Genomic DNA, 22,141 nt, shown 5'->3' with positions numbered 1-22,141 from the left:
GAGATACTCCAGTTGGGTCTGTTTTGTTTTTTTCTTTCAAAAATAAACTTTTGTGACACGTACCCTCCAATGTATAAATAGTTCCAATCTGAAGTTTAGTTACAAACATATAATGAGCTTCCTTATTTGTATTCTTTGAAGTTTGAAAGGTGCAATGTGCTTTCTAAAAAAAAACCTCACCACATCCTTAAGCTTTCATAAAAGGGTAAAGCATAAATTGAGACCACGGATTACTTTTTGATACCAAAACAGAATTTATTTGTGTAATCAGACTAGAATTGAGGAGTTTCACTATTCATATCTATTGACATTCAAAGTGAAAAGAAAAAACAAAACAAAAACAATAGTGAACAGACACAACAATTCAAAGAAGGCATGGCTTTGGTTAAATAACACTCTACTAAACTGATTTGAAAAGACAACTGTTACATGGTATCTTAAATAGAGTGAGGAAATGATTTAAGGCTCTGGTATTCCCTGAACAAGAAAAAAAAAAAAAAGGCCAAATATATCTGCTGCTCTTGGTGAACGACCGTGTACAGCCCCCCCACCTGGTGCTCATACAGTAGATGCTTATCAGATGCTGAGGGGAACCTAGTCATCTAAAACCTACGACCTATTCTAGCAGACCGCCAGCCTCTCTTGGACTATCGAGCTGCTACCAGTAATTTGCTGAATTTGCCAGTGTTATTAGACATGATACTGACACAAGGGCACAGGCAGCCAAGCAACACGTGTGAAATACAAAGTTGTTAATCCACAGTTGCGTAGTTATTGAGATATCACAGGCAGATTTCGTGTACTTCTTTCAAAAGTAATAAACATTCATCAGCTTCTCAATACAGTAATGACAGCAAAAATATCTTTGCTATGCCGTCCCAGCAGTCTTCTCCTTCTTTGAATAAGTGGTTATTAAACATCCTAAGCATGCCGTCCTCACAATGTAGCTGCAATGGATATTTACAAAGAAATAAAACTCAGTAATGGTAGTGTAAGAGACATAAAATATACTCCCAATGTCTTTGTGCAGTTTCACTTCACTGTACGAGACGACTGTTTTCAGATTGTTTTTCTCTTTTCTTCAGTGAAAAGACAAGGAATGCGTTGGCAGCACAAAAATGTAAAAGTGGTGGATGATTAGACAGTGAATTCTTTTCCATTCACAATAACTGGAACATATAAATCCACGCATGATTTGCGTTGAGATTCAGATTTTGATTCACTTGTAAAAGCTACGAGCGTTTTTGATTCTAAAGATTCATTTCACACAAAGTAAATGATTGTGAATGCAGACTCTTTTACAGACATGGGTCTGTCCATGTTATCCCCATGAGTTCTGTTCAACTGTATATATTTTAAAGCCATCGTCCACTGTTAAATGATTTTTTAAAATGGCGCACTCAACCAGTGAGTAAGAGGATTTTATGAATTTCAATGTGTGCAGTAATAATTCACCACCCTCTAAAAAGATATGAAAACACAATCAACAATCAACAGTTACACAAAAGATTGACCATTTTTTTTTTGTTTGTTTTTTTGCCTTTGTAAAAAGTTACATCTTCTCTGCATCAGGGTTAATTTGAAACAAATATTCCCATGTTTAGAACTGTGAATTGCAAATATGTCTGCATTTACTGATCAGCTCAACACCCACAAAATCTTCAAAAATAAACTGCTGTCAGTCTAAAAAGGTTTCTGCACATTTCTGAAAGACAGGAAAAAGTCTAGAAGAGTCAGTGTGCTGTTTCAACCACATGCACATACCCAACCCACAAATACTTCCAACATCATCATCAGAAAAAAAACTTCCTTTGAACAAACAAAATCCATTCTTACTCTACCTGCACTAAAAGGCTTTAGACCCTAATCGAAGCCCTGACCCAAAGGTGACGCTCTCTAACTGAAGAGCTTGATGAAGCAGCCCTGGCAGTAAGGTTTATCGTTTTGTTCTTTAAAGGTGCCTTTGTTGAGCTGTTTCAGGCAGAAGGCGCAGACAAAGTGCTCCGGGTGGAATTTCTTGGACATGGCGGTGATGCAGCGTCCCGTGATGGGCTTCTGACAGCCGGCGCAGAGGGAGCCGCGGCGCTCGTGGTAGTGCACTTCACAGAAGGGCTGCCCATTGTGCTCAAAGAAACTCCCATTAACAAAAGGGGTGAAGCACTCCTGCAAGACACAGACCGTGTATTTTAATACTCTTATCCTCACACAGAAGTAAAGTCGCTTCCTCTTTGGTGGGGATTTGAAAAATACATCAGGAACAGGACTCTTTGTCTTTCTCTATGAGACACAGAAACTTGATATCAGACAGACGTTTTATCTTAAAACACATCTTTGTTCCCTTCTGGAAACCACTAACACTCACACTAGACCGTTCAATTTGTTTATGAATGTCTTCAGCACACTGTTAAATAAATGTATGTCCACTCTGCCTGCTACCGAACATCTATGGCGCATAGGACAGGCTTATCTTCAGTCACAGCCGTTCTTCTGTCTTCCTACATCAAGCTGGTGTTATAATCCAGTTCAAAACAAACAAACATATACTTCACACTCTGATTACAAACAGTAATCATGTAGCAACGGCACTGAGCTCTGATAAATGGCCGAACTACATTATATATTAGCCCAGTCAGTCTAACCTGGGCCCAAAACACTGGCCCACACAGAACCTGGTCCCTTCACTACCTATTCTTTACTTGACATCGGTTACAGGAGACTGTAGAATCAAGGCAGCACACAACTGTAGAAAAATTTACAAAGCAGATGGGGCATACAGGCTTCCTGTCTATGTCCTGTTGTATTATGTGCTGTGACTAGCAGGCATCCGTGCCACTGACACTATGTTATAGGTGTTAAAATTAAATTAATTAAAGTGAAAACTGTTTAATGGAGAAGGCGTCTAATTAGTGATGTCTCTGTCATGTTGTCAATCATTTCATTCAAACTGTGCCCAAAGACAAAGTGTAGATAACCCAATTTATGTTTAGTTATTTAGTTCCCTTATGTAGCTTCCATTACTGGTTACTGATTAGACAGCTTTTAATTTGAAACTGCTTTTTGGTACGTAACACAGCAGGAATAAAATGGTGAAATTAAACCAAAAAGTTTAAAAAGGAAAAGTTTAATATATTAGACGCTCAAAAAGTCACAAAGTCTGTCTGTAGTCATACTGTAATACGGAGCTAGTTAGTGTTTGTCTTCAAGCAGATCTCTCATACTTACAGATATTCTACACAAAAGCTTGCCTGGCATTCTTAGTTTTACTGCTGATGCAACCAACAATTTTTGACAGCGTTATTCATCTAAACTACAGTTGGAGTTTGTTTGCAGCACAAGGGACTGTTTACCCCTAAAACGGGCACCGTGACGGGAGCCTACTCTGGGTGATGTATTACCAGTCTGATCTATTAAATGAAAAGAAGCACGATACAAACCCTGCAAACAAAACACTCTGGATGCCACAGACTGTTCAGAGCTGAGATGTAATTCTCAAGAATCGCTCGAGTACAGCCTCCACATTTCGGTGCAAACATGTCAAAGTAATCCTTCCTGCAGTAGGCTTTTCCATCCTTTTCGTGAAACCCTTCACAGGAAAAACAGAAACACGTGTATTCACTATATAATACTAACACAAATGTGTACAAATTCAAGTTCACAGTCTTAAATTACTGCAAAAAAAGAAAATTACAATACCTTCTGTCCCAAAGAAGGATCCGCACTGAGCGCAGAAGAAGTGCTCAGGATGCCATGTCCTATCCAGCGCCGTCACAACTTTCTGAATTGACATGACAACAATTTGGCTAGATTATTCAGATTATTCTAGAAATTTACAGAGACAACACACAAAGAGGAGTGACTCACATCCAGTATGGGCCCGTTGCAGTAGTAGCATCGTGGGGAAAACAGATGATGGTAATCTTTCTCACAGTAGGGCTGACCATCACGCTCAAAAAAGTTCCTGGAACCGATCTCCTCTTGACAGTGAGTGCACACAAAGTGTTCAGGGTGCCACGTGCGTCCCATGGCTGTCACCACCTAAACAAACAGAGAAGCCGATCTTCATTCAGTACAGAAATTATTAGATTAGATATTAGAAGGTTTATATGCTGTATTTGTGTGATGGATACAATAAGTATGTCACCTGTCCAACAATCGGCTTACAGCAGGCACCACACATTCCCTTAGGTACCGTCTGCACCCCAAGTTTGTTGAGGTCAGACTTCAGGCTACCGAGCATGTTGTCCAGCTTGTTGACCTGTGTTGGAGGCCCACCAGGAACTCCACCTTTTCCTTGAGCCATAATCTGAAATGTTTAAACATGAAAATGTGTTGTCTGATATACACGGAGATCTGAGAACGTAACACAGGTGGGTTTCTTACAAGTGTAAATAATAGAGGAATAAGAGATGGAGATTCGTGCCTGCATTGGGGAGAAGATGGGGTCATACTCTGTTTGGCAGCCTACAGAAACCAGGACTTTGGGTGGAACTAGTGGAACTGTCTCCACTGGCGGTGGAGGTCGTGTTGGGGTATTAAGGACAGGGGGAGGGGGCTCTGGTTTGGGGGCAGGAGGCTCCTGAATTGGGGCTGGTGGAGGTGAGGGTTTTATTATATGCATAGGTGCAACAGGTATTGGTTCCTGAATATGGGAAGGCTGTGGTGGGGGAGAGGGAGGCGGAGGAGGAGGTGGGGGTATTGGGACAGGGGGTAGCTGCACTGGGATGAGCGGCTGTTTAGGTTCTTCTGTAACAGGGGGTCGACGAGGGGTAGGGGGGGAGACGGGTGAGAGCACCTTCCTCACAGGGACAGGAGACTCAGGGGGGATTATGATCTAAAGAAGGGAAAGAAACAGAGAGGCAAAGAGACAGAGAGAGAAGGTGTAGAAAAATAGAAAAGGTGAAATAATTGGAAGAGGAAAACTTGGGAAATCTTTTGAGCACACTGAAGCCAACCTTGTCGACCTCACTGCTGCCCCAATCAGGACGGAAACGCTGAGGTTTGGACGTGATGATGACACCGTCAGTCAGCCATTCGTCAGACTGTTTACGCCGCCGCTCTGAGCGGCCAATCCCAAGCTTACCCTGCAGCTCCTCTATGAGACGGTCCTGAGAAGTGTTCTTGTTAACAATGACGGGTCCCATCTTCCTGCGCAGATGACCGTCTCGGTACATGGGGTGAACATTGGGAGTCTCCTTTGTGCGCCTAATCACTGACTTTATCTAAGAGGGAATGGTAAGCATCTTATCATATGTCCACTTTAACCATACGGCAGCTTAAGCATTGGCAGCAGAGCTCTGGAGGAGCAGGTGAGTCTCACAAACTATTTAGAAATCACACATGCCAGGATGCAGTGGAGTTCAGTGGGCGTAGTCACAATTCATGTATTTCTTGCATGCTCACGTCATATGCCTCTCTTGTAAATGGACATTCCTCCCAGACTCTCAGGCAGCCACAACCACTTCACAACAGAAGCTGCATTAGAATCCTTTACACAAAACTGGCGGTGCCATGTTGATTGCTGGTGCTACCAAACAGCCAGTTAGTAGTAAAGTGCACAATCAAAGCAAAAACTCTGATTAGTTCATGTCCATTCAGCTAGCCTCTGCATAACAGTCTGCAGCAGTAACTCTGCCACATAAAGGTGACAAAACCGTCTTACAAACTTCAGCGGTATGTGAGGTCATTTGACTGATCAATCAATTGACTTTGAAGCAGAGGCTAGCATATATAGAAGCAAATGTCTCACAGCCAAGAGCAAATAAATAAATACAAAAAGGCAAACTGGCTCGTGTTGTGTCAAGCAGGAGTGGAAATGCATACATGTCCAGAAGCAGAGACTCTGTCTATATTGGGACTCTGAATCAGGGGCAGGTCCAGGGCAACATCAGGGGTCCCGGGGCATGAGGACGGGGTCATGGACTCATCCATCCAGCTGGCCTCTGTCAGTGGGGTCATGCTGCCATCTGTGTACAACCTCTCAGTGTATGGCGTCATGGTGCCATCCAGTCCATCATGAAAGGACATTGACAGTTCCTCGTCAGCCCAGTCCAGGTCTCCGTTCCCATCGGTGCCTCCGTCTACTGAGCCGTCTGTGATGGTGTTGGTGGCGCTGGTGAAAGTGTCCGGCAGCACACTGTTCCTGTCTAGGGGCAGAATAAAGTCCTCCTGCACCTCCTGCATTCCTCTGCCGAGACACTGCGCCTCCGTCTTCACCTGTTGATCGTCTAGATATGATGTTGCATGATTTTGTGGAAAACTCATTGCTAGCAGCTTGTCTAGAGCCTCGTCCAGAGAAGGTTCTACTACGGGGGGTTGCTGTATAGAGAGGGGGCTGACTCTCTGGGCTGCTGGTGCAGTCTCCAACAGTCTGCTGGTGCTAGCAAAGGCCAGTCCAGAGGGGTCCATTGGTGGAGAGACAGGAGATGGTGAAGATGTTGAGGATATATGAGCAGAAGTTGGAGATACAGAGACAGTGACAGGGTGTGGTGAAGGAACGGAGAGAGGAGGGGTGAAGTTTTTGGACGGAGGTGTAGTAGAGAAATCAAGGTCAGGAAAACAAGCAGGGAATTTACCAACAGTAGCTGAGGGTGAGGCCCGGTCTACAGATGGACTAGGGGACTTAGAGGACTTGTGGTCCAGGACAGTGTTAACAGAAGTAAGTGAGGGGGAGGTGGTATCTGAAGGACTTGAGCCATTTCTCATCAGGTTGAAGTTAGAGGAAGCGGACTGAGACAGGACTAGCAGATTCTTGGTCTGTGATGACAGCATGGTGGCAGAGACATCTATGACAGAGTCTAGGTCTAGGTCACTGGCTGCAGAAAGTGAGGATGTAGGACTGTGAGGAAGCAGACGGCTTGAATGGGGCCTCAATATGCCGCCGTCTCCTCCATCCTCATCTATGTGTAGCTCGAAACCAGCAGGTAAAGAGAAAAGAGGAGAGGCACAGGCAGACGGCTGGGACAGACTAAGAGAAGGAGAAGGCACGGAGGAAGTGACTGGAGGATGATGAGAGCTGGAAAATGTTCCTGCTGGGTCCAGCAGAGAGCCCAAAGAACTGGGCTAGAGAAAAGAGAAGCATAAGCAGAGGAAGAAGAAGAGGAAAGAAATTATCAGGAACATGAAAGGGGAAGTGCATGTTGTGTTGATGACATGTATTTCCATTGTTCACTCATGTTTCTCTTTACCTTGAAGTCAGACAAAGAGGCCATCAGCTCATCTAGCTCTCTTGTGGCACAGGAAGCTGAAATTCTGGCTTGCTGCTGAGATGATGTGTCCAAATCACCGTGTTGAAGAGAAGGGCTAGAAAATACATATTACGATGTGATTTAGAATTAAGTGCAAATACTGAATGTTTACCAACAACCAAAGTCAAACTACCAGTTATGTACTCTAAGTTATCACACTATTTCTAATAACAAGTCAAAACGTTTTTCTGCCACTAGTGTTTTTCTACTGTTTTTTATAGTATTGTATATTGATATTATTATGTAACGTAAATATCTTCACCCACAGCAGCTACATCACAGCTCTTGAGACAACAGGTTTGATCTGAACTTTTCATCTTGCTAGTGTGCCAAGGACTGGCTAACAAGCTGGCGGTCATGTCACAAGTCCTGCTTGTTAGCGCATACTTGAAACTCAGATTTTAGTGAGGTGAGAGGAATAAAAACCTACATCATTCACATGGACATACATCTCTGATTGGAGAAGGACCTATAAGTCATGGATCCCATCACTGATCTGACTATACAGTGAAGGAACTGTTTACCTGGGTGAAGGCACCGAGCACTCGAGCTCGTCCAACATACTCTTCACAGTGGGTCGGCCTTCCTCCAACCTTGTCCCATTCTTCTTGGGTTTTTCCTGAGGCGGCGGGCTGACCAAGATGTCAGGGCCGCTGCCGTTCTCATAGTGAGTAATGCTGCTGGATGGTAAGGGTGGAGCTGCCTCCTCTGTGGACACATAACTTTACTAAAACTGCTCAGCACAAACAGAATTAACAAAGCTAAGGGCTTTTTATTCACCTGTAGTGGGGAATGAAGGTGAGCTCTGTTGCACTGCATTGAGTTCCAGCAGAAGTCTGTCGAGCTCTGAGAGGTTACTGCCCAGCGCAGAAGACATGGCTGTTGATGAGTCTGACGTCTTCTGTTTGTTTGGAAAACTGAAGAGAAGAGACACAGAGGCAACTGTTAATAGACACTAAAGATAAAAAAAAAAAGACAGATAATGTGATTAGCTTTACCCGCACTACATATAAAGTTTGCAGGATACCTGTAGACGTGGTCCTCTTCAATGTGAGACAATGGAGAACTGCTGCTGTCCCTGGACCAAGAGCTCTTCTGGGCTGAACCTAACGACTGCACAACATACATCAGTTTAATTTCCTTTAGTTTTACAATGATGAATTTTATCACATCACAAACAAATTATAACATTTATGCACCCATATATTAAAACAAAAAAAAAACAACAAAAACAAAATATTGAATATTGAGAAGACTATGTGTAATTCTATACTTAAAAAAAAAAAAAAAAAACATCATTGGCAAGTAGCTAATTTGTGACATGGTCATATTTATGTATGTAAAGTAGCAGAGTGAAATTAAGTTACACATTTTCTTAGTAATGACCAGCAACTTTATTGCTGCAATAATAAATTTCTGCACTGGTCTCTAAGATAGCAAAGTAAATAGCTAGCAGAATATACTGTATTAATGTGTGCACAGACCCCACAGCTTACTAGACAGATTTATTGTTACATGGAAGATAGACAGATATTTGTTGTACCTGAACAGGGCCATGAACTCTGGACCCTCAGATTAAAAGTCTGATGCTGTACCACCTGAGCTATCTAGGCTAAACCTTTATCGCTCTCATCCAATCGCAAAACTGTGAGACACATGCGGAGAGATATTTTCAGATGAGGTCTGAACAGCGGCATGGAGACCTACTTGCTGAGAGGAGTGGTGGGAGTCTGGTTGATCTGTCAGGGACCCGTTCAGAGCTTCGGCTGAGGGAGGAGGAGGGACTGGAGGTGGGGGAGAAGGAGGGACTGGCGGTGGAACCGACACATCTTGGTAGGGGTGTCCTCCCGTAGGAATGGAGTAGGGGGTCTCCTCAGGTAAGAACACTGGCCGTTTTGAGATGTGGGACGTAGTAGATTCCAGGTCCGCCAGCAACGCGTCTGAAACATATCACCAACATAGCTAACATACTCTCTCAGTGTAATTTAAACAAATATATCACAGCCAAATTCCTGATTGGTCTGAGCATACAAGCACGGTTGGGCTGGAAACCAGTTAAAACTTTAATGGTTGCTCTGCAGAGACTATTGACTGTGGCGTCAGGCTGTAAACAGACAATGGCAGCGACTCCGAGTCTCCCGTTCCAGCATGTCAACAAGAAAAAAAAGCTTTCTCATCCAAGTGCAAGATCACTGAGCCCCAACTTCATACATAAACCCATTACACCTTTGAAATCCCCTGCATTCTTTTCCCAGCAGTCAACACTAAATATACGACTCTGTAGTTAATGAGAGTTATGTCTATGTTTAGTCTCTGCTTTAAGAGAATGAGTGAGAATTTAACAAGACAGACTGATGAAACAAAGTGGCAGACACACAGAAAGTGTTTCTGAATTCTGTCCAGGATTAACATGGTACAGTGTTACTCTGCCGAGTGTTCGGTGGAACGCAGGAACAAAATAGACTCTTACATCACACAATCTATCCATCCACGGTCTGTCCAGAATAGACCGCAATCACCCGGTGCATACTGTTACACCATGGAGGCTTGGATACAGATCGTTTCAAACAATCAAGATGAGACCACCCGAAAAGCTGGAAAATTGTTACAAATATCAGACAAAAAGGGTAAACTTTTTGTGGAATACAAAGCGACTTAACTTTAACTTGTTTCCTGTCCTTACTGAAGTCATTTCAACAACAGTGTGCTTTGAAAAGTGTACTAACTTTTCTGTCATCTAATTACTTCAAACACCGATTCAACCTCTATATCAAGCGACAACAACATAAAACCTTTATATAAAACTGTAGTGTTACACATGCACACAAAGAAGAATACATGGGATATCAGGCCTTAATGAATGTTTCCTTCATCTATGTTAAGACTAAACTATCCAACAAAGACAACATAATCTGAGAACCAAACAAAGTAACTTTCAATCCTTAGAAAGTCTAGTATCGGTACTCACATTCTTTCCACCTGCTGTATCTGTAATATTCCCCAGGAAGGATTATATGTGTGTGTGTGGTGGACAGCAATGTAGACGAAGATAGTGTGAGGAACGAGTGAGTGATAACATGCACCCAGCCTGCTGGGGGAGTGGTCTAAAACTGAGTGACAGTATCCTTCAGTGAGCCTTTCTCTCAGCAACAAACTTCCTTACTGCATTCTCACCATCAAATCTGTAGCTACACTGACTATGATCAACAGGAATGTACCATTACATTTGTCAGACGTACTCTATGTTTAAAGTGAAAATGCGACACTCAAGCAAAATAGTATGAGACTATGCCCTATATAACCTCTATCGTCAGTGTCAACTCTTCATCATAGTCTTCAGTCTAATGAGGGATCATGACCAGAAGTCAAATGTTTAAGTCAGGAAGTTTGACATAAACCACAAGGGAGCGCAACCCTATTTAAAGCAGTAAGCTCAGCGAGTAGACCACGTCTCTCCAAATGTGCTGAAATATCATGACAAGCTCAAAATAATCTGCACCTGGTGCCGACATGCTAAACAAGGCCTTGCCGAAGTTGACTTTGTCACTCATAAAACAAAGCCTGCGCCAGGGAAAATACCACAACAGGTTTTGTGACAAAGGTGATCATATGAAATGCAGTGATCGGGATAAAGGCGCAGACTCGTATTTCAACTTTTAAATTTAAAAAAACAAATGCCTCACCAAGTATGGCAATGTATTCCTAGAAAGTTTTTAGTAGCCTTGACAGAGAGGACAGCCGTACTGCCTGAGGCCTTCCAAAACACTTGTAGACGGAGCCAAGTTTTTCACACTCCTTCTCTAACAGAGTCTCAGCAGCACTCGTTATGCCTCCTCCTCCTCCTCCTCCTCCTTCTCCTCCTCCTTCCCACCTGCTGATACTACACATCTGTGAGTCGGGCACAGGCCCATGAACTCCAGAAAAGATCTCCACAGGGGATATCCATGGCGGTTAGAATAATTGTTTGAATGCCAGCTAACGCATTACAACTCTATTCCTTCCTTGAAGGGAAATAAACAGCTCTGGTATGTTTTAAACCCAACAAGTTTTGGTTAGTAAAAAAAAAAAAAGATAAGTTGCGCTGAGAATCTATGTAGTTATGAACATATCATGGATCTGGGTTGAGAGTTGAATGACACACAAGGTTTCAACTGATAGAGCAATCAGTCAATTCTTACTTTGATGGAGAGAATATAAATCTATAGTTTTTAGATATATTTGGTGACCAGAATACAAAGCTGTCTTCTCCTGAATCATCATCACAGTTCACTAATTGTAGATGATCATGTTGTCAAAATGTTTGTGTATTTTAATGTTCAGATTAGTTAAAGATGTAAAACGAAAACAACAGTTTGCGCTTCCAACTTTGTAACCTCTCTGGAAAATCAGTTTTAAAATCACCAATGGCCGTCACTGTAGTGCCGAAGGTGCAGGACACACCAGAAAAACTGGGGATGGTGGGATTAGAAAACAGACAGTTCTTCAGCTAAGGTCACTTTTGAAGATTAATGTGGACGGATGGATTTGCTTAATCCATGTTTTTGTGCTTTGTGACTGTTCAGTCTGCACTTCACTATGCGCAGGCACAATTTGCTAATTCTCTTAAACATCTTTCATAGCAGGTTATAAAATGATAGAGAGCAAAGATGCAACCGATATGTTTTTTGCTTTCCTCCTTCCCCTGTGGAGGGCAGCATTGAGCCGGGGATAAGTACAGACAACAAGCCTTCGTCAGTCTCAAACAAGTTTGGTCGACAAAGAGTTAGAAGCATTAAGAATGCAAACATGCACTGTAAGCCAAGTAACAGGCTAATCTTTTCCATTCCAGACAGGGGGTAGGAGCTGCAATGGACAAAGTCCAATTCTGCTCTAACAGCATCTTGACTCAATAGCTCATTGTACAAGGACTGGGTGAATAAAGCTGTCATCTAAAAAGAGGTGACAGCAACTAATAATTCAAGATGAATTCATCGGACCTCATTCAAACAATATGCTGTTATGTCAACAGTAACTCTGTCTATGGATCCAACTGCGGTGACACTGTGGCAACTATTCTCATCTTTAATTATGTTCAACAAACAACTGTGGGGTCATGTGGATACTGTACACATTCTTGTGGCAGTGGGTGCATGTACAGTCTTGCCCGTGCACCACTATCCACCCACCCAAGGCCTTGCCATGGCCCTGCAGTGTTTATCAGATGGGAGTGAAGGTACATGGGGAATTCCACACATTCCTCTGTCCACTTTGCAGAAAGCGAGCAATCACATGGGGACACAGGGAAGGTGCCCCGGGAACAGGAGAATTCAAAATTTAAAACTGCCCTAATCCAGAGAAACCTCATTTAAACTCCAAGCTGGATTCGCGATGCTTTGTAATAAAATCTAGTCAAGCAGACATTCTTCCTCCAGCGCAGGAGTCTAGGTAGTGAGCTGATGAAGAATGTGTTCAAACACAAAACCTCATCTGTCAGGCCAGAAAATGAAAATAATGTGTTGACAATTACAGGAGTTGTTCCCGCTAACTACAGCATGCTTTGAATTCCAGGATAAGGGAGATGTCAGTGTTTTTACTGCCCATTTCCCACAGAATGTAGGACCAGTACAGTGCAGGAAGGCAGGGAGGACATAGGGACTGTTTAATCTTTTCTATTAACACGTGGCTAACAGTGATGGGCCACCAGGGTCCACAGCTCACCTGTTTATAGCCAGGGAGCAAAAGAGCAGAAATGGCCACAGTCCCACAACGAAACCCTACCCCATCAGGCCAACCCATCATGATATTTATATCAAACAAGACAGGCAGGGGCCATGGAGAGGGGGTGGAGGGTGGGATGCCAGTGAGACAGACAGGGAGGGCTGTGTAGAAACCAGATGAACACAAAATGTGAGAAAATGCGTAAACAGATAAAAAGGGCGGCCCAAAAAAAGCAGTACATGACACGCCCTGCAGCTTAAAGACAGCCACGATTAATAATTGAGACCCCACAACCCCATACAAAAGATGAATGAATACACAAACAAAAAGACAGTAGCATCTTAGGGTGATTACTAACTAAAAATACCCTGCCGAGCAACCCATATCCGAAAGATGACACCCCCCTTGAGAGAAGGCTGGACCAAAATAAAAGTACTTCCCCACAGACTAGTAAATCAGATGACAAGGGAAAGTCTCAAGACTGATGTAACACCCAGTCACTGAGGACACATTCATAGCCACCCATGTATGAAAACAGTATGTCAGTGAGGAGCCTTTTGTGCCCTAAGAGTGTAATTGGGTAGGATGAGGAGGGCTGTCAAAGAAAGGCTGTCTTGTCCTTCTTGTGCTTAAACACTGACTGAAAGCAGACAGATGGCAATTCCACAAAAAGGCAATTAACGGATATCCACATGCATTCAGTGAGTGATGCCTGGCTACAACACACAATCTGGCTTGTAATCAATAATGCATTTTTTTTTAAACAAAATTATTTAATGCATTGTTCCTTTCTTTCCTCGGTATTCCTCTTTTTCCTCAATAAAATAAAACAAATAATCCACATAATGTCAGGAAATCAAATCAAAAATTCCTCTTTTGTTTAATTAACACTTCACTTTTTGCTGCCAAAACAGCCCTGACCTGTTAATACATGGACTCCAGTAGACCCTGAAGATGTGCTGTGGTATTTGGGACCAAGATGTTAACAGCAGACACTTCAAACTACAAGGTGAGGCCTCTGCGAACAGATGCTTGATTGGAATTGAGAGCTGGGTAATTTGGAGGCCACGTAAACACCTTTAACACATTGTGCTGTGTTCCTCAAACCATTCCAAAAAAACTTTAAGATGAGTAAAAATGTAAGACTTAAACACACAAAAGGCAGAAGTGAGATTCCTTGTTCTGCTTAGTGAACACAAAGATCACTTCTCCACAGTCCTGGGATGTCCTGAACTTGACTAATATTGAAAGAATCAAGCCGGGACCCAGATTCCAACTAGATTACACAGACCTGTAAGGGAAATGATCAGCACTGTTCTCTGAGCCAAGTTACAAGACAGGGAGAAAGGGAAGGTGTGGAAACAGCCTGAGAGGAAGAGGAAGACACTGAAGGGCACAGCGAGGGGAACAACAGTGCGGTACAACAGCATTAATAGTGGAAACGCTGTTCTAGCACCAGGCCCACAACTGCCCCCTCTACCAGTGTTTGCTGGCCTCCAGCACTGACTCTGCTCATTGTTTTTCTCCACTGTTTCCTGAGGATGTGGGGCAGGCTCTGTTGCCTAAGCGATGAGGTCAGCCATGTAGCTCTCTCTTCCCCAGACCCAGAACAGGATGGGTGTGGAGCTCAGGAACAAGACTGATTTACAGTCCTCACTCCGGCCTCGCAGGCCAGCCTACTGGTTAGGGGTGGTATGCAGTAACCCTGCAGCTCTCACAGGGTGTTGATAGCTAGTCTGGTAACACTAACTCTGTGCTGCCGACTCACTGGGACACAGAAACCACTGAAGACCTTCTAAGATTTTTTGGTATGCTGTGCAAACACTGTAAACATTTAGGACAGTGCTGCTTACATCTCAGCCAAGCCCTATTCATTCCTCTGCAAAGTAATCAACTGATACAATTACAGTAAATACTCGAGGCCTGCTGTGTATTTACAAAATGCTTGTTTATAAGGTGCCGCCATCACACAGATAGTATACATGGGCCTGAAACTAAAGCTGAAGGGCTCCCATAGTTTTATCGCCTGTGTGCTTTTAAACAATAAATATCACCTGCTGTTAATCTCATTTCTTGTCAGACGATCATAGGGATATGAAACCTTAATAGGGAGGAAACTTCTCTCCATTTTCTATTTCCAGATGAACAATGTACTTGCTGGACTAGAAAAGTGCTGTTCACGCCAGATCACTGTACAACTTGATAGAGCATGAGCGGTTTTGAAAAGAGTCCAGATCAATCCTGACTAAGACCAGTCCACACAGACTCACAAGAGGTGAATCTAGTAATACTGACATGAAGGCTGTGAATTTATGATGTCACTTATTTTACATTAAATATTTTTAATTTTTTTAAATTAATTCTTTCTTTTCTTTTTTTTTTTTTTGCAAATTATAGTGATCATGATTCAATTTCTAAAAGCAATAAAATGGAAAAACATCCAAGGTGATGAATACTTTTTTATAGGCACTTCACAGATCTATTTGGCAAGTTTGACTGGGCTACAACATAGTCCAAAGGAAATGAGCGGGACAACATGTGTATAATGCAAATTTCCTTTCATGATCTGAAGATTTCATTTGATCAAACTGCTGCCAAATTCCATTTAGACAAAGGCCCGTGGTTGGGTGAAATGCAGAAGCTGAAATTTCAGTTAATATTGTGTTTAAATAATACATATTAAGTAGCAAATACGAACTAAATGGGGCAGCTCCCTACTTTATCTGATGAGTAATCCTTGACACTGATTGACAAAGCATGTTCCCCTGCTCGTGATGGTCCAGGGCAATACATGCCTGCCATGATCCAGTTTGTTCATTGTAAACCTGCAGACAGGAAGCAAGGCATTCACAGCAAATACGGCGAGGTCAGTCTGCCTGAATTTTACACAATCCTGAGGAATTCACAGAGAACGTAACAGTGGTGGCACACTCGACACAGGTGAGACACAGAAGGAGGAGAGGTCGTCAGACAGGGGGACACTGTGCCACATGTGGTTTTAGGTCATCACCTGGATGAGGACTTGTCCCCTTGGCAGTGACATCACTAATGAAATTGAGGCGTAGCCTGGCCGCCTCCTGGTTTTGACTGTAAAAAACTGACAGGACTGGAAGAGCTCTGACAGAGCTCTTCAAACTTTGGGCAGATCAATATACAAACAGAATAAGAGGAGAGACAAAAGAGAAGTCTGAGCAGGTTTCCAAACACCCCCATGTGGACCTGTCAGTAAGCTGTACAAGGACTCTGGTTAGCTGGGAGTTAAGTGTAATAAAGTATTTACAAATATTTTACATGAGTTGTACTTGAATACATATTTTTGCAAGGGCACATGATGTGTATAAAAAGTGTTATTGCAGGGCAGTAGGGCATCTCAAAGTTCTCAACAACTTCCATGCAATTACCAGGAGACCCAGGTTTGGCCCTCCCTCTGGTGGCAGCACATAAGAGTTAGGAGCAGTGGCAGGAGGCAAGTCATGACCCAGAGAGTATTTGGCCTTGGACCCTGACAGAGTGATGTTCGAAATTCCTGAGCAGCCTCGCCCCCTCCTTCAACAAGACTGCAGACTCCCTCTCAAACAACAATCGGTCCTTTCAGTAGCCTACAGCAGAAAGAGGCACCTAATGTGCCCTGGAGATATTCTGAGAGCTGAATGAGAAATCTGGCCCGTCATCTCTCCACTTAAACAAATCCATTTTACTGCCATTCTACAGAGGGAGATCAGTAGGCTGGAACCTTTCCTAGTACCTGACAGGTGAAGCAAGTGATTTACTCTGAATAAGTCAGGTAAAAGGAGAGCAGACTGACCAGCTGTCGATTACTACAGCAACAGAATTAGAAGTTCAGACATTCACTGTCAAAGATCAAAGGCCAATGATCAGGAGGGCATAAAAAAAATAATGAAGCATGAACATAGTAACTACAATATATGTTCAACCAGTGCTGCTGCTGAAAACAAACGGCAGATAAAGGGACTGTATTAAAATTGACTGTAATTACTGTCAACTAGTAACTTAGGTAACTTAGGTATTCGATACTGAGAACCACCATATATGAGCGTATAATTAAAGTGTGGGCCATAACTCTGTGTCTGATTAAATTACCATGCTGGTTATGGTACATGAAAAACAAATACGGTATGTTTTATTCAAAATGTCAGTAAATTGTGAGGGTTTTCTTAGCTGGTAGACAATGTAGTTCATGTCTGGTTACTACAAGTTTTGACAGAAATCCTCAAGGAGTAAGTCATAAACAAATGTAAGCAACTTTAGTGCAGAGTGAAGGTTTTGAATGCACAGTGATGCACTCTGTGTTGTGAGAGATTTCTATCAAAACCAGGATTAACCTTTCAGGCTACTTGAGCTACAGTAGCTCATATGTAGGATCTAAATCTTGACTACATATTACCCCTGTCACCGTTCACCTTTTAGCTGGTATTGAGTCTGACCTGACCACTCCAGACCAAGAACACCTGACAAGAGCTGCAGTTTTGTTGACGCTCTGACCCACTTGTCTACGCCATTACAGTCTCGTCAGAGTAACTCAAATCCCTGGTCCATGTTCATGTTTTTCTGCTTCTATCAGACACATCAACTTTTGAGGACAAAATCACTTGCTACCCAATACATCCCCAGGCGCCATGGGAGCGAGATAATCAGTGTTACTCACTTACTTCACTTGTCATGACTGGTTGATGTGTAACCTCAGAAATCAACAGCACAAGCACTACAGAAACCACATCCTATTGTATTCACAACCAAAGCGGGACACGCTGACAGCACTTGTGACATAATAAGAGAAGATTCCAGATTTGTTTACGGTGGTGGTTTTAGCTTTTTAATTAAATGTATGACTTGCATAGAACTGTATTGAAATGTTACTGTATCCCATATTTAAAATTTCCCGTTCAGTCCTCATGAAAAAAAAAGGGAAGAAAGTGGTCAGTAATTATATATCACTAGCATTAAAGTCTGTTCCATCACACTGTAGGGTCATTTTAAGTCATCCAGGCCGGGGTTGAGCTCACATTGTGCCGTACACCGAGCAGACTAAATGGGGAGGCCTGTTGACTCCACCACTTCAAAGCAGGAATGAATAGCCCCGGGGGAAAGAGTTGAGGAGGTAACGTTAAAAGCTCGATGTCAAAATGTCAGCAAAATATCTCCTCCCCCTGGCAGTGCATACTGATTAAAAGCGCCTGATTTAAACAGGTGTATAACTATTATTGTTGTTGTTATCATTATTATTATTAATGAGAGATATTAACGGTTACCATGGCGAGGGAAAGTTTAAAAGGGGGTAAAGGCTAACGGTGTCCAGCCACTAAGTTTCCCCGACGTATATTTAAAACAAAAAAGAAGGAAACGTGTCAAACATTAATAAGACTTTTATCAGGTACTAGCTGTTTTTTTCCAGAGTAACACGACTGACCTACAGTGAAGCACAAACAGCCTTTTCAACGTAAAACCTCGTCGTAACGTTAACTACTCCTCCACCCTGCTTATCCGCTCTTCACTGAGGGCAAAAAACTGGGATTTTTGGGGGAAAAACTCACCTAAATCGTCCATGGTGGCTGCCTGGGTGTGGACTGTGTCAGTTTTCTGTTTGGAGAGTTTCCTGAGTGTTTCCGAAATCAGAATTTTCCTTTTTAAACTTCAACTCTGCTGCTGCTCTGGAAGTTGGTCAGCTCTCTTTCTCGTGAACGCGCTGCAAATATGTGCATGTGTACTTAACCAGAACGCGCACTCGGACTGAAGTTCTGCCATTGGCGACATCTAGTGACCAGAGACTGGAATTACAGGTTTAATTTTTTTTTTCTTTTTTTTTTAGATAGTATATCTACTATTTATCTAACAGTTGGTTTTATTTGAACCCATACAACTGGTTTCACAATCGCATGCATCTAATCATCTATCACCGTGTCATATAAATCTGTATAATGTGCATTATTTGTCTCCCTTTGGTCGCCAAAACAGCCCTGACCCATCAAGCCATAAGCTTCACTAGACCCTTGATGATGTCCTGTGGTATCTGCCTTGCGGGAGGTTCTATTATCCTGCTGAAAGAGGCTGCTGCCCTCATCGGAACAGATCACACAAGTCAGCCTTCACTTCTTCATTTAGTATAGATTTGTTTTCTCATGACCTTCACCACTTTTGCTTCTTTGGACCTTTTGACTTAGGTAGTGACCATCGCAGACTGGGAACACCCCACAAGAGCTGCAGGGTTGGTAATACTTTGACTAGGTGTCATAATTTGGCCCTGGTTAACATCACTCAAATCCTTCAATTTTTCCTGCTTCCAACATGACAACTTGAAGGAGAAAATGTTCACTTGGTGCCTTATATATATCCCACTAACAAGTGCCATTATTAAATAACTTCACCCATCAATGGTTATAATGTTAGGACTGATCAGCGTGTTTTGGACACCGACACATTTTTGCTATTTTAGGTGTATTGCTATTTTGGTTATGAAAACATAATCAAGCTGCATTTATATAATGGATACATTATATTGAACGGCTGCAGTTCAGTAGGTAGAGCTGGTTGTCAGCGAACCAGAGGTTTGGTAGTGAACTCCCAGTTGTTGCCAGTGCATGACACTGGAGTGTGAATGTCTGTTTGCTTGTGGGAGTCAAAGGAATGACATGTCACACAAAACACAGAAGCATGAAAGATGTAGGAAATTGCATTTATTAAATCATAATTCATAAAGAATCTAACAAGGTGACCATAGCTGTCAGGATAAGAGAGATTTACTGAGACACAAAAAAAAAATAAAACAACTTATGCTTTCAGTGTTAGAATCCAAAACTTGGAAACATAGACAGCCATCCCACACCCTTAATATACTATAAACACATCCAGTTCCTTTAAAGTATGTGTTCAAATATATGAACTGAATGAAATGAATGAACACTTTCTGTCTTTATGTAAAATACATTGATGGCCAAAAAAAGGCTGGATACATCTTTCATTCTGCGAGTATTCAGTCGAATAATGAAGTAACCATTTCTTAATTGGGAAGTACGTCTGCATAACACCTCAGTTTTCCAGTTTAGAAACTGTAAAACAGCAGTGAACAGACGTTCTAGGCTGTGAAGATGCTTTAAGAAAAGAGGTTTTCTCTGGTTCACCAAAATAAACTGTCCATAAAAAGTTTCAATAAATATTTGGCTAATAATAAATCAATACAAGAAATTTTCCCATATAAAACATCATTTCATAGTCAATAAAACAGGTCATCGATTGTCAAAACTCCACTGACTTCAGCTTTCTCTCCTCATTCTCAGTAAAAGGCTGCTGGGAGAGGATTTTATCATGCAGGCGGTGGTGCTTGCCTATTCCCAGCTTAGGCAGACCTCGGTTCAGGCCCTCCAACAGCACACATGACTTGCACAGCGCCTGGCTTGAGATGTAGCCACAGCGGCTGCAGTTTCCCTGGACAGGCATCTTCACTCCTTCCCGGACAGACAGTGTCTCCCCGGAGTGGATGATGTCCACAATGGTGCTTGGCCTTATACTCTCCAGGTCCTTTAAAAAAGTCCTTGCATAGCCACGATAAGCATTGGGAGAATAGATGCACTCAGTAGAAAAGTAGTCTAACTTCTTAAAGTAAGCATACAGGACAATTTCTTTTTCATAAGCATATTTGAGAGGCTTGCAGCGTGGCACAACCCCTTCGCCCTCGCTGGCCGTGGAGATGGCAGTGCAGCGGCGCAGTCGAGCCACGTCGCCTCGCAAGACGTTCATCAAAACAGTCTCCGCCACATCATCAGCATTGTGGCCTGTGTCAAAAAACACACACACATACAGTCATTGAAACAAAACATCAATGCTAACAGTCCTCGTGAATGCACACTTTCACAATCCTATGTATTTACCTGTACATATCTTGTCCACCTTCAGCATGAGGGCTCCTCTGTCTAAGGCTTGTCTTCTGAACACACCACAGAAGGTGCAGTTATTTTTCAGTCCTACCTGCTTCACTATAGCATCCATAGTCCAGCCATAGAGCTCCTCATACGAGACAATCTTCAGCGGAAGCTCATACTGCTGCTGATTCCTCTTCACTGTCTCCAAAGAGTCATCTCGGTAACCACTGATTCCCTCGTCCACTGAGAGAAGCATAAGCTCAAGGCCATAGTTGTAGCGCTCATTTAGGAGTTTCATAACATGTGCAAGCACGGTGGAGTCTTTTCCTCCTGAGGCTGCGATTGCTACCGTCTCCCCAGGTTTGAATAGCTGTGCAGCCGCTATGGTCTGATGTACCTCCTCCTCAAAGGCCCAGAAGAAACACTCCTTACAGAGCGAGTGGCTGGTTTTTGGACGTTTCAGCACAGCACGTTTCTCAGTGCAGCTGCTGCACATAACAGGCATCTTGGCTGGTAATAGGACAACAATGAATGGTCACAATATGTGTTCAGTATGTTGTTTAAATCAGAGAGAGCTTTTAAATTTTTGTTTTCTCATGCTGTAAGGTCAGAGTTTGTATTTTCATAAACAGTTATTTTAGAGAGGGAAACATTTTTCTAAAATTTCACTGTAGTCTAATACTTTTCAACACAACATAACATAATTTTACACAAATACGATACCACTACCAAAAACACAGGGTACCAATGTCAACATATTCATTCCAGTCAGGTTTGGTTGTGCAATGTAACAAGTTGGAAATGTTTAAGAACTTCACTTAAAGACTCTATATACTACATTACTTCGTTTAGTTTTGTTAATGTGATTTTAATTAACAACATTTTCCCACAATGCACTGCACAACAGAAACGTACTCATTACCACCTAACAAAACATATAGATATTGGGACGGGAGTTAGGACATGTTACTGGTTATTACTTGTGTTTTTAATGCATGCCGAATTAAAAAGTTTACTCAAAATCAGCGAAAGCAAGAGGTACGGCAGACTTTACCATTTCGCATTTATATTACGAATATCAGGAATATTTCTTACCAGAGTTTCAAACAGTACCGAGGTTTTAACTGAGGCTGTGGCGAAGAAGTACAACTAAAGATACTTTGAACAAATGCCTACTTAAGTTATGTACGCATGAGGTACTGTAGGTCCAGTAGCCTGATGTTTCATCATGTGTTACCGGACCACCACCGGAAAACAGGAAGTGACGACATGTGTGTACGTCCATGCAGTGCTGCCTACTGGTCGGAGTTGGCATTGCACTTAAAA

At 42.5% G+C, this 22,141-nt stretch overlaps 2 protein-coding genes across 3 annotated transcripts; both read right to left on the bottom strand.

Moving 5' to 3' along the window:
* Positions 1 to 230: 230 nt before the first annotated feature.
* pxnb (paxillin b) lies at positions 231 to 18,662 on the bottom strand. The gene is made up of 14 exons (XM_047591119.1): positions 18,494 to 18,662; positions 8,952 to 9,184; positions 8,272 to 8,357; positions 8,025 to 8,161; positions 7,769 to 7,952; positions 7,185 to 7,299; positions 5,821 to 7,059; positions 4,953 to 5,219; positions 4,421 to 4,831; positions 4,142 to 4,303; positions 3,862 to 4,035; positions 3,694 to 3,775; positions 3,435 to 3,583; positions 231 to 2,163 (listed from the first exon to the last, which is right to left on the bottom strand). The coding sequence occupies exons 1-14, from the start codon at positions 18,504 to 18,506 to the stop codon at positions 1,897 to 1,899; spliced, it is 3,519 nt and encodes a 1,172-aa protein (XP_047447075.1). The 5' UTR covers positions 18,507 to 18,662; the 3' UTR covers positions 231 to 1,896.
* A 961-nt stretch (positions 18,663 to 19,623) lies between these two features.
* Positions 19,624 to 22,059, bottom strand: ctu1 (cytosolic thiouridylase subunit 1 homolog (S. pombe)). Of its 2 annotated transcripts, XM_047590878.1 has the most exons (3): positions 21,911 to 22,059; positions 20,825 to 21,325; positions 19,624 to 20,728 (listed from the first exon to the last, which is right to left on the bottom strand). In XM_047590878.1, exons 2-3 carry the CDS (start codon positions 21,318 to 21,320, stop codon positions 20,193 to 20,195), a joined length of 1,032 nt encoding a protein of 343 aa, XP_047446834.1. In that variant the 5' UTR covers positions 21,321 to 21,325; positions 21,911 to 22,059; the 3' UTR covers positions 19,624 to 20,192. The 2 variants fall into 2 exon arrangements, with proteins under 2 accessions (XP_047446834.1, XP_047446835.1); XM_047590879.1 differs by lacking the exon at positions 21,911 to 22,059 and having other exon boundaries at positions 20,825 to 21,894.
* Positions 22,060 to 22,141: the final 82 nt, after the last annotated feature.

Source organism: Mugil cephalus, chromosome 8, assembly GCF_022458985.1.
Source record: "Mugil cephalus isolate CIBA_MC_2020 chromosome 8, CIBA_Mcephalus_1.1, whole genome shotgun sequence".
In the NCBI taxonomy this organism is placed as follows: Eukaryota; Metazoa; Chordata; class Actinopteri; order Mugiliformes; family Mugilidae; genus Mugil; species Mugil cephalus.
Note: the sequence above shows the minus strand (reverse complement) of the source record. Positions and strands in the feature narration are given on the sequence as shown.